The sequence below is a fragment of the Callorhinchus milii genome, unplaced genomic scaffold (assembly GCF_018977255.1).
Source record: "Callorhinchus milii isolate IMCB2004 unplaced genomic scaffold, IMCB_Cmil_1.0 Scaffold29, whole genome shotgun sequence".
In the NCBI taxonomy this organism is placed as follows: Eukaryota; Metazoa; Chordata; class Chondrichthyes; order Chimaeriformes; family Callorhinchidae; genus Callorhinchus; species Callorhinchus milii.
In genome coordinates, this window is record NW_024704770.1 from 3,223,025 (window position 1) to 3,238,164 (window position 15,140).

Here is a 15,140-nt window from a genome sequence, read left to right on the forward strand (position 1 = left end):
ATTCTCTCTCACTGTCTCGTCACTCTCTCTCTCTCTCTCCCTCTCATTTTCATTCATTCTCCGTCCCTCTCACTCACTCTCTCGCCACCTCTCCCATTCTCTCTCTCTCTCTCTCTCACTCCCCCCCCACTCTTTCTCTCCTATCTCCCTACCTCTCTCTCTCTTTCCCTCTCCCTGTCACTCTCTCTCCCCCTCTCTATCCTCTCTCACTCACCCTTCCACGTCTCCCACACCTCCCTCTCACTCTCTCCTCCCTATCTTCTCCAGCTGTCTCTCTATCACTCTCACTCACTCTCTTTCTCCATGTCCGACTCTCTCTCACGCTCTCCCTCTCTCCCCCGCCTGCCCCCTCAACCCCCTTCCCCCCTCAGACACGACTGGCTGTGGCTGTGGCCGTTGATGTCCTGCAGACTCCGGGGTTGGAGCTGGAGCCAGTGATCGCTGAGGTGGAGGAGACGGAGCTGGAGGAGATCACGACCCCACTGACCCCTGACCCCAGCCCCGAGGGTCTGTACTGGTCAAAGCCCCCGAGCGAGAGCACGGCTCAGCCCGTTATCACGTCAACAGTCACCTACGGTTACGAGAAGCACTTCCTGCCGAACCCAGAGGATCTAATATACGACTGAGCTGTTAAAAGCGTTAATGGATCCAGTAGCTCAGCGGGTAGACCCCTCGCCTCGCAAGCGAAGAGTCCTGGGTTGGATTCCCGGGCGGTTCAGGTCAGGATGAAACATTGGGCAACTTTCCTCACTCCACACACACTCCCCGCGCCTCTGTTGAGCAGCAGCAAGTAGGAAACCGGTCGTTAGTCGAGTGGCTTTTCCTGGGATAATAATCCCATCAAAAATAATAATAATAATCATAATTCGGTCACTTCAACCCACGGCTGTTTGTGGGGCCGCCGCTGGGCGCCATTGGCTGCCGCGGTTTCGCCCACAAAATTCACAGTCGATTCACTTGACAGCGAGTCCCGTGAAGCGCTTTGAGACGTCTCTCCATTCACGTCGTCCTGACTGTCAGGTCAGGGGCTCAAGGGACACGGGGCAAACAGCAGGTCGTTGGAGTTGAAGTACGGATCAGCCATAGAATGATGCAACAGGCTGGAGGGGCTGAATGGCCTCTGTTCCTATAAACGAGCGCATTTATCCAGAGGGACTGTCGGCCAGGACACTGGCAGGAAAGAGAGAGAGAGAGAGGATCGCAGGATCTGTAACGTCCACCTTGAACAGGGCACAGGCGGGAGGGGGAGAGGTGGGGGGGAGGTGGGGTGGGGGGTGGGGAGAGGTTTAACAGCGCCTCCTGCGAAGCAGCTCCCTGTGCCTCAGCCCCCACCCCCCCCACCCCACCCCCACAGCACAGAACTGACTTGGCATCAGCCCAGCTGAGGGGCTTGGACCCACCACCCCCTGCTCTCAGTGTGTGAGGTGCTTGGGGAGGGATGGGGAGGACACTGAAAGCACAGCCATAGGAAGGATTAATAACAATAAGTCTCGCACAAGCGCAGATCTCACACAATCATCTCACCCCGAGCGGAAACCAGCGAGACAGCGAGAGCAGCAACCTGCAGATAAGTTTTATTTTTGTGAAAGACTGGTGGAACATTAAACGGCTCGAAAGCCCCCTTTCCTGTTTACCCCGGTCTCTGCGGCTCAGTCTGATGCAGATAAGAAAGCTTAACCCCTCGCTGGCCCCGGCCCTGGCTGCCACAGCCTGTGTTAACCCCGACCGGGTTCTCGGCCTCGCGCCCACGTTTTTAACGTCCCGCCGTCTGTCGGCGCTGAGAGCAGCCTCGGCAGCTCAGCTCACCGTCCCCTCGGGGCTGGGCATCAGCAACCTCCAGGGGACACGCGTGGCCTTGGTGTGTTCTGCGTTGACATGTTCAGTGTCATGTCGGCGTGTCCAGGTGTTGGCGTGACGTATGTCCCAGGTGTTGGTGTGACGTGTGTCCCAGGTGTCGGCGCGACGTGTGTCCCAGGTGTCGGCGTGACGTGTGTCCCAGGTGTTGGCGTGACGTGTGTCCCGGGTGTTGGCGTGACATGTGTCCCGGGTGTCGGCGTGACGTGTGTCCCAGGTGTTGATGTGACGTGTATCTCAGGTGTCGACGTGTCAGGTGTCGGCGCGGCTCACACATGGACCTCTGTGGCCCCGGTGTACGCCGGTGTGTCCTGCTGGCCCCGGCCCGGGCAGCACAGGGCCTTGGCATGCTCGGGCAGGGCCGCGTACAGCAGGGGGTGGAGGCAGGCATTGAGGGTGACCAGACCCTTGCTGACCTGGTAGGCCTTGTAGATGCCCCCGGCCGCCTGGTCCAGGCCGTGGAGCCTCCGGTACAGGTTGACATTCCTCAGCACCGTATAGGGCAGGAAGGAGACGCCATACAGCGAGAGGACCACGAGCACCAGCGCCAGGACCCGGTGGCGCTCGGCCCGCTCCACGCTGGGGCTGGCCCAGACCGCCCGCACCACCGACAGGTAGCAGCTCAAGGTCACCAAGAAGGGCAGGGCGCAGCTCCACACGGCCAGAAACAGGCTGTAGTGCAGGTAGCCGGCCAGGCGGGCGTCCACGGCGGTGCCCAGGCACTGCAGCTTGCCGTGCCGCTCCTCCAGCTGGGAGTAGGAGAGGGTGGGCCCGGTGATGGCCGCGGTCAGCAGCCAGCCCGCCAGGCTGGCCAGCTTGGCCCGGCCGGGCCGCACGTGGGCCCGGGCCAGCATGGGCCGCACGATGCCCAGGTAGCGGTTCAGGCTGATGAAGGTGATGAAGAGGATGCTGCCGTACAGGTTGCAGGTGAAGAGGAAGCGCTCGGCCCGGCAGAGGCTCTGGCCAAACCGCCAGGACTTGCCGCTGGCGTAGTAGGCGATTAGCAGGGGCAGCGAGGCGGCGTACAGCAGGTCGCTCAGGGCCAGGCTGAAGGCCAGCACCGTGCCCGAGTGCCAGGGCCGGGCCACCCGGCACACGAACAGCCAGACGGCCAGACTGTTGCCGGCCAGCGCCAGCACACACTCCACCCCCAGGAGCGGAGGCAGCACCGCCATCTGCACCGCCCCGAACGAGTCGTTGGAGGAGCCGTTAGCGTTCGACATCCTCCCCTCCCTTCAGTCCCTCCCTCGCTCACTCGCTCCCTCACTCTCTCGCTCACTCACTCACTCTCTCGCTCCCTCACTCTCTCGCTCACTCACTCTCTCGCTCACTCACTCCCTCGCTCACTCACTCACTCACTCACTCTCCTGCTCCCTCACTCTCGCTCCCTCGCTCATTCACTCCCTCACTCGCTCACTCACTCACTCTCTCACTCACTCCCTTGTTCACTCACTCTCACGCTCACTCACTCCCGCGACTGTCTTTTTCTACGGTGTCCTTTACACACACTCTCTTTTGTGTATTCTCGTTTGTTCACTAAGTCTCTGGTTCGCTCAATCACTCTCTCTCACTCTCTCTCTCGCTCTCTCTCTCTCTCACGTACACTCCCTCTTAGCCACTCGCTTTCTCATACGTCCTATCTCTCGTTCTCTCTGGTGCGCTCTCTTGTCTTTCGTTTTCTCGTTCCCTCTCGTTTGTCGTGTCTCGCGTCCTCTCCAAATTCTGGGCTCTCTGAAATGTGACAGAAATAGCGTAAATAGCGTGAAAAAATAATAATAATAATACTCCTGACATTGGACACAGCAACTCATCACGTAATCGAGACATCTCACAGCGTCTCAAAGGTTAATAAGGCCGTAAGAAAAGCAATCCAGGCATTGGGTTCATTTCTAGAGGGATAGAAATGAAAAGCAGGGATGTTATGGTAAACTTCTATAGAACCTCGGTTAGACCACACTTAGATACGGCGCAGTTCTGGTCCCCACATTATAGAAGGGATGTAGAGGCACTGGAGAGGGGGCAAAGGAGATTCACGAGGATGATCCCAGACCTGAGAGGTTATAGCTATCAGGAAAGGCTTTTCGCTGATAGAGGTCTTTAAAATAATGAAAGGTTTTGATAGGGTGGACATAGGGAAGATGTTTCCACTTGTGGTCGAGACCAAAACCAGGGGCCATCAATATAAAATAGTCACAGATAGATCAAATAGGGAAGTGAGAAGAAATGTCTTCACACAGAGAGTAGTGGGAGGGTGGAACATGCCGCCACAAGGGGTTGTTGAGGTAAGTAGCAGATGTGTATTTAAAGGGAAGCTAAATAGGTACATGCGTTGAGGCGAGTCCTGTAGCTCAGTGGTTAGAGCACTCGCTTTGCAAGTGAGAGACCTGAGTTCAATTCCAGGCAGAGGGCGAAACCTTGGGCAAGTTTCCTTACTCCACACAGAGCCTAATAATAATCCCTCCAAAACCAAAAACAATAATAAATTGGTCATTTTCAATCTACGACACTTTGTGGGACATTGCTGTGCGCAATTGGCTGCCGCGTTCGCCCACAAATATACAGTCAATTCACTTTACAGTGTGTTCTGTGAAGCGCTTTGGGACGTCCTCCCGACGTGAAAAGCGCTATATCAAATGTAAGGATTATTATTATTATTATGAGGGAGAAAGGAATAGAAGGTGATGCTTGAAGGGTTAGTTGAGGAAGGGCAGGAGAGGCTCATGTGGAGCATAAACACCGGCACAGACCAGTTGGGCCAAATGGCCTGTTTCTGTGCTGTATACTCTAATGGATTCTAATGTATTATTATTATTATTATTATAAGTGTTTGCTGGACGAAAAAAGACTGAGGTCCATCTAGTTCGCCTTCCACCTGTCCTGGCCGTCGCTTGACCTGTCGTGTCCCAGACTGTACTCTGTATTCGCCCCAGATATTATTTTCCAGCAAAAATCCATCACATTTGCTCTTGAAACAGACAACCATTTCTGCTTCCACCGTCTGTCTCCCTGGGGAGGCTGTTCCATCGCGTTTACCACTCGCTCACTGAAGTAGGGTCTCCCCAAATAATTTCACTGCACTACTTCAATGAGCAAGTAGTAAACGTAATGGAATTTGCATCCCCCACCCCACCCCTTCAATCGCGAGCCGTGTCCTCTGGTTCTACTGTTCAGTCCAAGACAAAATGGCTTATTGTGATCCTCGTTATCTGTTCCCTTCAGAATATAACAACGTGAGACCTGGTTTCGATTCCCGGGCGGTTCAGGGCGAAAGGTTGGGCAAGTTTCCTTACTCTCCACACGTACACACGCCTCTGCTTACCAGCAGTAAGTAGGAACCTGCTTTTCCAGGTGGTCATAATCCCTTCAAAAACAATAGTAATAATAATAAATTGGTCCCTCAACCCACGGCTGTTTGCGGGGACGCTGCCGGGTGCAATTGGCTGCCGCGTTTCACCCGCAAAAATGTACAGTGTGTCCCGTGAAGAGCTTTGAGGCGTCTCGAACACGTGATAAGACGCTGTGTCGAATGCAAGGATTACTATGATTATTATTAATATATTGTAAAGTGTAGTGACTGAGTGATTTGTGGGTGAATCTCTCTGGGGGGCCTCTCAGGGTGGTGGGGACGGGGGGGGGCTGTTTTTTATGTTGCATTAATCGCCCTAAACAGTGACCCCCCCCCCCCCCCCCCCCCCTCTCTGTCGCCTCAAGTCTTTCAGCCACGAGGCAGGGAAACCAACACAGTTATGCAGCAAGACTCGCTTCCACACGCATACCCATGCACACGCTTGCACACGCATACGCTTACGTACACACGCGCACACGCTAAACACACAGTCAATTCACTTTATCCCGTGTAGCCCGTGAAGCGCTTTGAGACGTCTCAAAGACGTGATCAGGCGCTGTATCAAATGCAACAATTATTATTAATATTATTATTATCAAACAAGTTTCACAATTCGGATTGATTTTAATTACCTGCTGTAGCCTCGAGACCAGTGTGAGCTTTCCAAGAGGTGAAGTTACTGTAATTCTCTGCAAATTGTCAAGTCAGAGACACGATCCCTTGTGCAGCCTCTCTCACTCTCACACTCTCTCTCAGTCACTCTGCCACTCCGGTCCTCTCACTCACTCTCTCTCTCTGTCTCTCTCTCTCTCTCCGGTAACTCACTGGCTTCTCGTGGAAGGTCACAGCGACAGTTGGCATCAGTTGTTGTTTCACGTCTCAGCTTGTGGTTCAGTCAGTAACTGCCGTGGAGGGAGGGTTGTTAGTGGGTGTGGCATCCGCCACCTGTTTACTCAGCGCTCAATAAAAAATTTACCACATGCTTTCCGAGAAAATGTAAAAGCAAGATTCTCGCTTTCCTCATCATCAGCCCCCGGGGGGGGGGGGGGGGGGGGGTCTTGCCCCCAAAACACGCGGTCACTACACTTTACAGTGTATCCTGCGAAGCGCTTTGAGACGTCTCGACGACGTGATCGGGCGCTGTATGAAACGCAAGGTTTATTATTATTAATTGTTGTAACACTGTGTGCGTGTGTGAGAGAGGGGTTTCTGTCTGTCTGTCTGTCTGTCTGTCTGTCTGTCTGTCTGTCTGTGTGCATGTCTGAGTGTTAGAGTTGGTCTGTATTCTCTTGGGTTTAGGAGGTTGAGGTCCGATCTGATTGAGGTGTTTAAAATAATTAAAGGGATTCGACAGAGAAGCTACAGAGAAACTATTCCCTCTGGTGGGTGGGGGAGCTCAGAACAAGGGGGGGCATCATCTTGAAATCAGAGCCAGGCCATTTAGGACAGACTAGTGGGAATCTTGAACTCTCTCCCTCTCCCTCTCTCCCCCAAAAGGCTATGGATTATGGCTAAAAGAAATGCTCAGATGAAAATAAGACCAGTGTCCACCTCGTTCTCCGTTCCACCTTCCTGGCGGGTGGTCGCCTGCACACCGAACTCCCCACGTACTATATCCCGTCAGGGTGTTTCCTAAAAGAAAACTTATCTAATCTGCGTTTGAAGGAATCAACATTTCCCGCTTTGACCGTCCCCCCGGGAGCTGTTCCTCAGGATGGCTATTCGCTCACTGAAATAGCGTTTGAGAAGATTCGCTCCGAATTTATCCCCCGTCGGCCGCAGCCCGTGTCTGTCCTCGGGTCTCACTATCTGGACCGGATGAAACAATCTGTTGTGATGTGAGTTGTTTGGCCCCTTTAGAGTCTTATAGACAGCAATCGCGTCCCCTCTCAATCTTCTCTTTTCCAGCGTGAACTCTCCCAAGTTACTTGGTCGCTCCTCATAGTCCAGACCCTCTGTTCCCTCCTCTGTAGCCTCTCGATTCCTCCCCTTTTTGTCCTGCAGTGACCAGAGCTGTACACAGTATCTTAGTGTGGTCTCCCCAGTGATTTATACCGGGGCAGGATTACCTGGATATTTCAACTCAATATTGATCTTTCGACCCATCCCATCACCTGATTTGCTTCACTCCCTGACACAGAGTAAGTATTGTGGTGAGTGCTTCAATTTATTGTCAGTCGGGACCCCGGAACCCTTTCATTTTCTGTACAGATTTATTTTGCTTCCTTTAAAATAGTAGTAAAATAATATGCAAATGAAAATCCTTTCTATGTATAGAAATGTGGCTCAGGAGCGATGGGCAGACGACGGCCAGGAAGGTGGACAGCAAATTAGATGGACCTTTTTCGTCCAGGAGTTTTTAATGTTATGTGCGTATCTGTGTGTCTGTATGTGTGTGTGTTTGTGTGTGTATCTTTGTGTATCTGTGTGCGCGTGTGTGTATGTGGTGTGTGTGTGTATCTGTATGTGTGTCTGTATGTGTGTGTATCTGTGTGTATGTGGTATGTGGTGGAGTCCTGTAGCTCAGTAGTTAGAGCACTCGCTTTGCAAGTGAGAGACCTGAGTTCAATTCCAGGCAGAGGGCGAAACCTCGGGCAAGTTTCCTTACTCCACACAGAGCCTAATAATAATCCTCCAAAACCAAAAACAATAATAAATTGGTCATTTTCAATCCACGACTGTTTGTGGGACATTACTGTGTGCAATTGGCTGCCGCGTTCGCCCACAAATATACAGTCAATTCACTTTACAGTGTGTTCTGTGAAGCGCTTTGGGACGTCCTCCCGACGTGAAAAGTGCTATATCAAATGCAAGGATTATTATTATTATTATTATGTGTATCTGTATGTGTGTGCACCTGTGTGCGTGTGCGAGTGTGTATCTGTCCCTCTCTCTCGTCACCGAGATTCACTTTTGTTACTGATCATTCTGTTGTCTGGAGGTTTGTGCTAAAGGATGTATATGTATATGTATATGTAACAAGTGTCAAACCTCACCACTCCCCCACAGAGCACTGGTTACACAATGACAGGGTTTGGGAGCGCGAGTGGGCGATGTGTCGGCGATGTGTCGCTTACTAGACTGTGAACTTGAGCTCACAGTCACGGTTGACCCTACAGCGCAGTGCTGGGGGGGGGGGGGGGTGTGGGGGCGAGAGCGCAGTGCGTGTATATGTATGTGTGTGTATATATAGAGCCCTGTGGCTGAGAGGTTAGAGCACTCACCTCGCAAGCGAGAGGACCCGGGTTCAATTCCTGGCAGGTCAGGGCGAAACCTTGGGCGGGTTTCCTTACTCTATGTACACACGCGATAATAATCTCTCAAGAAAAAACAGTAATAATTTGGTCACTTCAACCCACGGCTGTTTGTGGGACAGACGCTGCTGCACGCGATCGGCTGCCGTGTTTCACCCACAAAATACACCGTCAATTCACTTTGCAGTGTGTCCTGTGAAGGGCTTTGAGACGTCTCAAAGACGGGATAAGGCACTGTGTTAAATGCCAGGATTATTATGTCTGTCTGTCTGTCTGTCTGCATGTAGATCTGTGTGTATATCTGTCTGTGTGTGTGTGCATACCTGTTCAGCCATGTGTTAAAGAATTCCTCCACTCCCACAGCACTACAAAGGGAGTGTTTTTCTCTCTCTGGTATCGGGGCCAACAGTCCCTCAGATGGAATCGGACCATCGGAGTCCTGTAGCTCAGTGGTTAGAGCACTCGCTTTGCAAGTGAGAGACCTGAGTTCAATTCCAGGCAGAGGGCGAAACCTTGGGCAAGTTTCCTTACTCCACACAGAGCCTAATAATAATCCCTCCAAAACAAAAACAATAATAAATTGGTCATTTTCAATCCACGACTGTTTGTGGGACATTGCTGTGCGCAATTGGCTGCCGCGTTCGCCCACAAATATACAGTCAATTCACTTTACAGTGTGTTCTGTGAAGCGCTTTGGGACGTCCTCCCGACGTGAAAGGCGCTATATCAAATGCCAGGATTATTATTATTATCATTCGTGAATTCCGCGGCTTGTTTTGTTTGCAGGATTTTGCTGTGAGCAAATTGGCCGCTGCGGCAGCAAACGACCTGCGATTCCGAGAGGCACTTTGAGGCGTTTCTGAAAACATTATTAAATGATCCAGAGAGAGAGATAAGGAGAGACGGGGGGGGGGGGGGGGGGGGGAGTGGGGGGGAGGGGAGGGGGGGAGAGATAAGGAGAGATGGGGGGGGGGGGGAGAGACGAGAGATGGGGGAGAGGGAGACACTCAGACTCCAGTGAGTAAGAAGTAGTTTATTGTATTTTACAGTAACAGCTCAGTTGGTGAGTTGTGAGTTGGTGTTTCCCGGCGTCAGTTTGGTGGTGAATTGTTTAATATCCGTTCCCGGTGCCAGGAAAAAAATAACTTTCCCAGAGCCGGGAAACAGCTTCATCCTGTGCCCCCGCGGCCCCCCCCCCCCCCCCCCAACCCGACAAGTCCAGTGACTCTCCTCTCCAGAGCCCCACAATGTCGGGTGAGGGTGACCCAATAACCCGGTTACCGGGTCGGTAACAAATCAGCGGCCGAACGACCGGCACAGACCGACCGAGAGACCGAGCAGCAAACCCTCCGCCGCCGGCTTCGGGGTAAAAACAACCAACACACGACGAAAAGCTCCGGCGAACATTCCCGGCAAAAACAAACAAAAAAAAAAAAAGGTTTCGCTCTCGGCCTCGACCGGGCGGGAACTCCGGCCTCAGGAGACGGTCTCGCAGTGGCCGGGGATTCCCGGCGTGAACTCCGGCGCCGGCGGCTCCGCTTCGCCTCCTGTGCCGACCGCAGCTCCCGCTCACGTCCCGGGCCTTGATCCGTGTTCGATTAGAATCGACGCCCGCGACCGGCTCCGCCCCCTCCCCGCCCCCTGCCCCGGCCCCCCGTGTGTCCTCGGGACCCCGCATGCCCCCGGCCCCCCGTGTGCCCCCGGCCCCCCGTGTGCCCCCGGCCCCCATGTGCCCCCGGCCCCCCCCCCCCGGCCCCCCCGTGTGCCCTTGGCCCCCCGTGTGTCCCCGGGACCCCATGTGCCCCCGGCCCCCCATGTGTCCCCGGGACCCCATGTGTCCTCGGGACCCCATGTGCCCCCGGCCCCCGAACCCGGGCCGAGCCCCCGAGAGGGCCCCCCGGGGAGCTTTCCCCCTGGCAGAGCCAAGACCCCTTTTCCCGGACTCCCCCCTACCCCTTCCCGTGCCCCCCGGGCGCTTCCCGACCGGCTGCCAGGCTCCGGAATTCCGCCTCCTGCGTGAAGCTGCCGGGAACAGGTCTGTGAGAGACGGGAAAAGGGAGTCGGTCAGAAACACCATCACTATAATGGACAACAACAACAACTCTCTCTCACTCGCCCCCCCCCCCCCCACCCCGTCTCTGGGGCTCACTCGCTCTCTGTATCTCTTGCTCTCTCTCTCTCTCTCTATATGTAAACACACATAAAAGAACATAGACAATTTATATATAAACACAATCGTGTTATTCATGTCTCACTAAACACGAATATGACAGTTATAATAATAATAATTCTCGCTATTGAAACCAGCGCCTCATCACGTCGTCGAGACGTCGCAAAGCGCCTTCGCAGGACATAACTTGTCAAGTGTAGTGACTGTGAATTCCGTGGGTCACACGTGGCAGTCATGGACGATAAAAGAAACAGTCGTGGATGACAAAAGAAATAGCGATATAGAGATACATATATCTTTTCGGGGATAATAAGGTCGATATCACGACTTCTCGGTCACCCTTTATAACAGGTTCTAACAGGGTCTCACTGTATCTCTCCCCCCCCCACCACCCCACCACCACCACCTGTCACGAGTCCAGGTTGGGAGGGGAGAGAGAGGATGTATTCATCACAACTCTGAGCAGCGATAGGAAATGAAATGATAACAGGAAATAGCTGGTAAAATCCCCCCACCCAACCCCCCCCCCTCCGCCCAGGATGAGAGACACAAGTATAGGAAGCCAGCAACAGATGAGGCCAAGGCAGAGCGAGATAAAGGGAGGTTCCCCTCTCTTTTCCCCCCCACCCACCACTCCCCCCCCCCCCCGCCGCAGCTCAGCTCAGTCGGGCTCGGCTGCTCTTCACGTCTCGGTTCATCGTGAAAGCAGAGCCCAGAGCCCAGAGCTCACCCCACAGCCCAACACCAACAGCTCAGCTCACAGGAAGCAACTGGTGGGGGGGGGGGGGGGGTTTAGCAAAGGGGGTTAACGACTGTTGAGACGGGGCTGTTAAGGGGTTACTCTCCGCTGGAGACGTTACCCGGGTTTATTGTTGTTGTTGTTGTTTTGTTACCTGGGTCGGGCTGCACTCCCACTTCCTGTCTGTAATACTCTACGTCGGAATCCTCCTCGTTCTCCTCTTGTGGGGGCCGCTCCCCCTCCCCCTCCCCCGGGTCCTCGGCCCCGCTGTCCCCCTCCTCACTCACTCGCTTCCGCTTCATCCCCGCCAGGCTCTGATTCCTGTAGGGACCAGAGCAAATACACCCTCTCCATCACACGCTCTCACACTCGCTCCATCACTCTCACACTCTCCATCACTCTCTCACACTCTCCATCACCCACTCACACTCTCCATCACCCTCTCAGACCCTCTCCATCACACCCTCTCACACTCTCCATCACCCTCTCAGACCCTCTCCATCACACCCTCTCACACTCTCCATCACCCTCTCAGACCCTCTCCATCACACCCTCTCACACTCTCCATCACCCTCTCAGACCCTCTCCATCACACCCTCTCACACTCTCCATCACCCTCTCACACATTCTCACACTCTCCATCACACCCTCTCACTCTCCATCACCCTCTCACACCCTCTCACACTCTCCATCACCCTCTCAGACCCTCTCCATCACACCCTCTCACACTCTCCATCACCCTCTCACACACTCTCACACTCTCCATCACACCCTCTCACACTCTCCATCACCCTCTCACACACTCTCACACTCTCCATCACCCTCTCACACTCTCTCCATCACCCTCTCACTCTCTCTCCATCACCCTCTCACACACTCTCCATTACCCTCTCACACTAACCTTTGCTGCTCTTTCTCCACCTTCTTGCGCTGTACATTCTCTTCCTGTTTCCTGCGACGTTCCAGCTTCAGCTTCAACCGCTTCTCCTTACACCTCAGCATTCCGGCCAACTCCTCCTCCGTCTTGTTCACTGGGGACAGACACACACAGACTTGGGTCACACACAGTACCACACAAACACACACACACACACAGCAACCTGGCGCACCTCTCCCCTCCCCCTGTATCTCACTGCCCACCCTCGCTCTCCCCCCCCCCCCTCTCCCCTCCACACTCTCTCTGCTGGCTCCCGGGAAGGGAAGGGTTACTGACCGAAGGAATGATACATGACGTTGCCGCTGCACATCCCCTCCTCGATCTTCACCAGCTCCAGGGTCAGGCGGGGGCCGATCTGCCGCACACACAAAAACACAGTCACTACACTTTACAGTGTATCCTGTGAGGCACGTCTTGAAGACGCATTAAGGCACTGAGTCAAATGCCAGGATCATTCCTGGGTATTGTCAGCCAGGAAACGGGTGGGGGGGTGGGGGGGATCTGTGGGTGCGACTGAAAGGGGTAGGAGCGAGGGGTGAGTCCTGTGGGGGGGGGGGTTGGCAGTGGGAGGGAGAGCGAGGGGGGAGGGGGGCAGAGGGGGGAGCTGTGTGGGGGTTACAAGGTGGGGGGGGGTTCCTGTGGGGTGCCGAGGGGTGGGAAGTAGAACTGTGGAGAGGGTGGTTGTGGTGGTGGGGGGGGGGGGGGGAGGAGGGGGGGTGGGCAGACCTCTGTCAGGCGGATGGCGCTCTGCTGGGATTTCATGTTTCCTCGACCAGCGTAGACCTGGGGCAGTTCAGTGATGTTGTGATCCCCGTCCTGCTCTGCCTCGCTCTCCGACAGGTTCACTCCCCTGCAACACAGCGGTAAAGCAATCCAGCTCAGGGCAGTGCCAAGAGGGTCAGACAGAGAGACAGAGACAGAGAGAGAGACAGAGAGAGAGACAGAGAGAGACAGAGAGAGAGAGAGAGACAGGGAGACAGACAGGGAGACAGACAGGGAGACAGACAGGGAGACAGGGACACAGGAGACAGGTTGAGAGGGGGATTGAGAGAAAGAGAGACTGTCGGAGAGGAAGAGAGAGAAGGAGAGCGCGGGGCGGGGAAGGGGGAAGACAGATAAATCTGCAAGAGGGTCAAAGGAGCAGAGAAAGGTTCATAACGTCAGACACAGAGGGAAGAGAGAGCGAGAGACGCACCCCCCCACACACACACACACAGCGAAAGGTAGTTAGAGAGAGAGAGAGAGTTCCAGAGGGTGGGGGCAGAGAGGCTGAGGTACCTGACGAGCAGGTCACTGATGTCCTCCAGGCTGTTCATGTTGGGGAACTTCTCCTGTAACAGCTTCTTCACTCCCTTACTCATCCCCACAGGCACCACCTTAATAGAGCTGCCAGAGAGAGAGAGAGTGTGTGCATGTGTGAGAGAGAGAGAGAGAGAGAGTGTGAGAGAGAGTGTGTGTGTGAGAGAGAGAGTGTGTGTGAGAGAGAGAGTGAGGGAGTGTGAGAGTGAGGGAGAGTGGGAGAGTGTGAGAGTGAGGGAGAGTGTGAAATTGTGTGTAAGTGTCACAGAGAGAGAGAAAGAGAGAGAGATGAAGCTCACACTCACTAGTGTCTGAAGTCGATGAGTTGTGTGTCCGAGTGATAGTTGATTAAAACACAGCGCTTGATGGCATTCAGACCGACCTGCGGGGAGAGAGAGAACATGGGAGTTAAAGTCTGTCATTCTCTTCCTGCCCCTCGACCACCTCTTCCCCCCTTTGCTGCCCCCCCCACCCTCTCCCCACCCCTCCCACCTTGTGGACGTTGATGCTGGGGAACATGTTCTGGAAGAGCGAGGCCAGGAGCCGCACGTGGATGCCGTCGCCGCTGAAGTTGTTGAGGATGAGCAGCGGGTGATGCTTAAACTGCTGCTCGTGCATCCGGTGTCGCTTCACTGCGGACACTACATCCTTCACCAGGGAGTACTGTGACACAGAGAGAGTAATACCGACAGAGTAAGAGAGAGAGAGAGAGAATACAGAGAGAGAGAGAAATACAGAGAGAGAGAATACAGAGAGAGAGAGAGAATACAGAGAGAGAGAGTCATAGAGAGAGAATACAGAGAGAGAGAAATACAGAGAGAGAGAAATACAGAGAGAGAATACAGAGAGAGAGAATACAGAGAGAGAAAGAGTAAGAGAGAGTAACAGAGAGAGAATAATAGAGAGTAACACAGAGACAGAGAGAGTAACAGAGAGAGAGTAACACAGAAAGAGAGCATAATATACATAGAGAGAAAGAGAGTCACTTGTGGAGACAGACACATGTCCAGAGGATGGAGGGAAGGAAGGAGACAGAGAGAGAAAGAGAGAGAGGGGGGGGGTGGTAGCGACACTTACCTGCAGAACCTTAAAGCAGGCTGTGGGGCCTTTGGGCAATCGAGCCAATTTCTGGGGAGACAGAGACAGTCATCACTGCCCTGATATCACTGTATCTAACAATGTCAATAAATACGATAAACTGTGACTGGTGTGTGTGAGGGGGGGTGGGGGAGGCTGGTGTGTGTGAGGGGGGGTGGGGGCTGGTGTGTGTGAGGGTGGGTGGAGGCTGGTGTGTGTGAGGGTGGGAGGGGGAGGCTGGTGTGTGTGAGGGTGGGTGGGGGCTGGAGTGGGTGAGGGGGGGGAGGGGGAGGCTGGTGTGTGTGAGGGTGGGAGGGGGTGGAGACTGGTCTGTGAGACATTTAAATTCTCCCCAAACTTACAAAGTTCACGCTTGTCGATGTTTTGGTGAAGATGAGGAAGTGAGTGACCCCCAGCGGCCCGGCCACAGCCACAAAATCCTTCAACACGTTCTTCTTCCTCAC

The 15,140-nt window shown here is 54.1% G+C and overlaps 1 protein-coding gene and 1 long non-coding RNA gene across 3 annotated transcripts; both read right to left on the reverse strand.

The window, feature by feature from the left end:
* Positions 1-1,558: 1,558 nt before the first annotated feature.
* Positions 1,559-15,140, reverse strand: ppan (peter pan homolog; the record flags this gene model as incomplete). The annotated part of the gene is given in 11 exon segments (XM_042344633.1): positions 1,559-3,087; positions 9,930-10,491; positions 11,518-11,684; positions 12,265-12,394; positions 12,577-12,655; positions 13,027-13,150; positions 13,579-13,686; positions 13,905-13,981; positions 14,092-14,262; positions 14,677-14,727; positions 15,039-15,140. Coding segments are annotated over 11 exon segments (2,535 nt in total), but the record flags the coding sequence as incomplete, so codon positions are not given.
* LOC121851116 lies at positions 3,525-6,261 on the reverse strand. Of its 2 annotated transcripts, none has more exons than XR_006085829.1 (2): positions 6,026-6,261; positions 3,525-3,585 (listed from the first exon to the last, which is right to left on the reverse strand). It is a non-coding gene; the product is annotated as an uncharacterized LOC121851116 (long non-coding RNA). The 2 variants fall into 2 exon arrangements; XR_006085828.1 differs by lacking the exon at positions 6,026-6,261 and adding an exon at positions 5,833-5,979.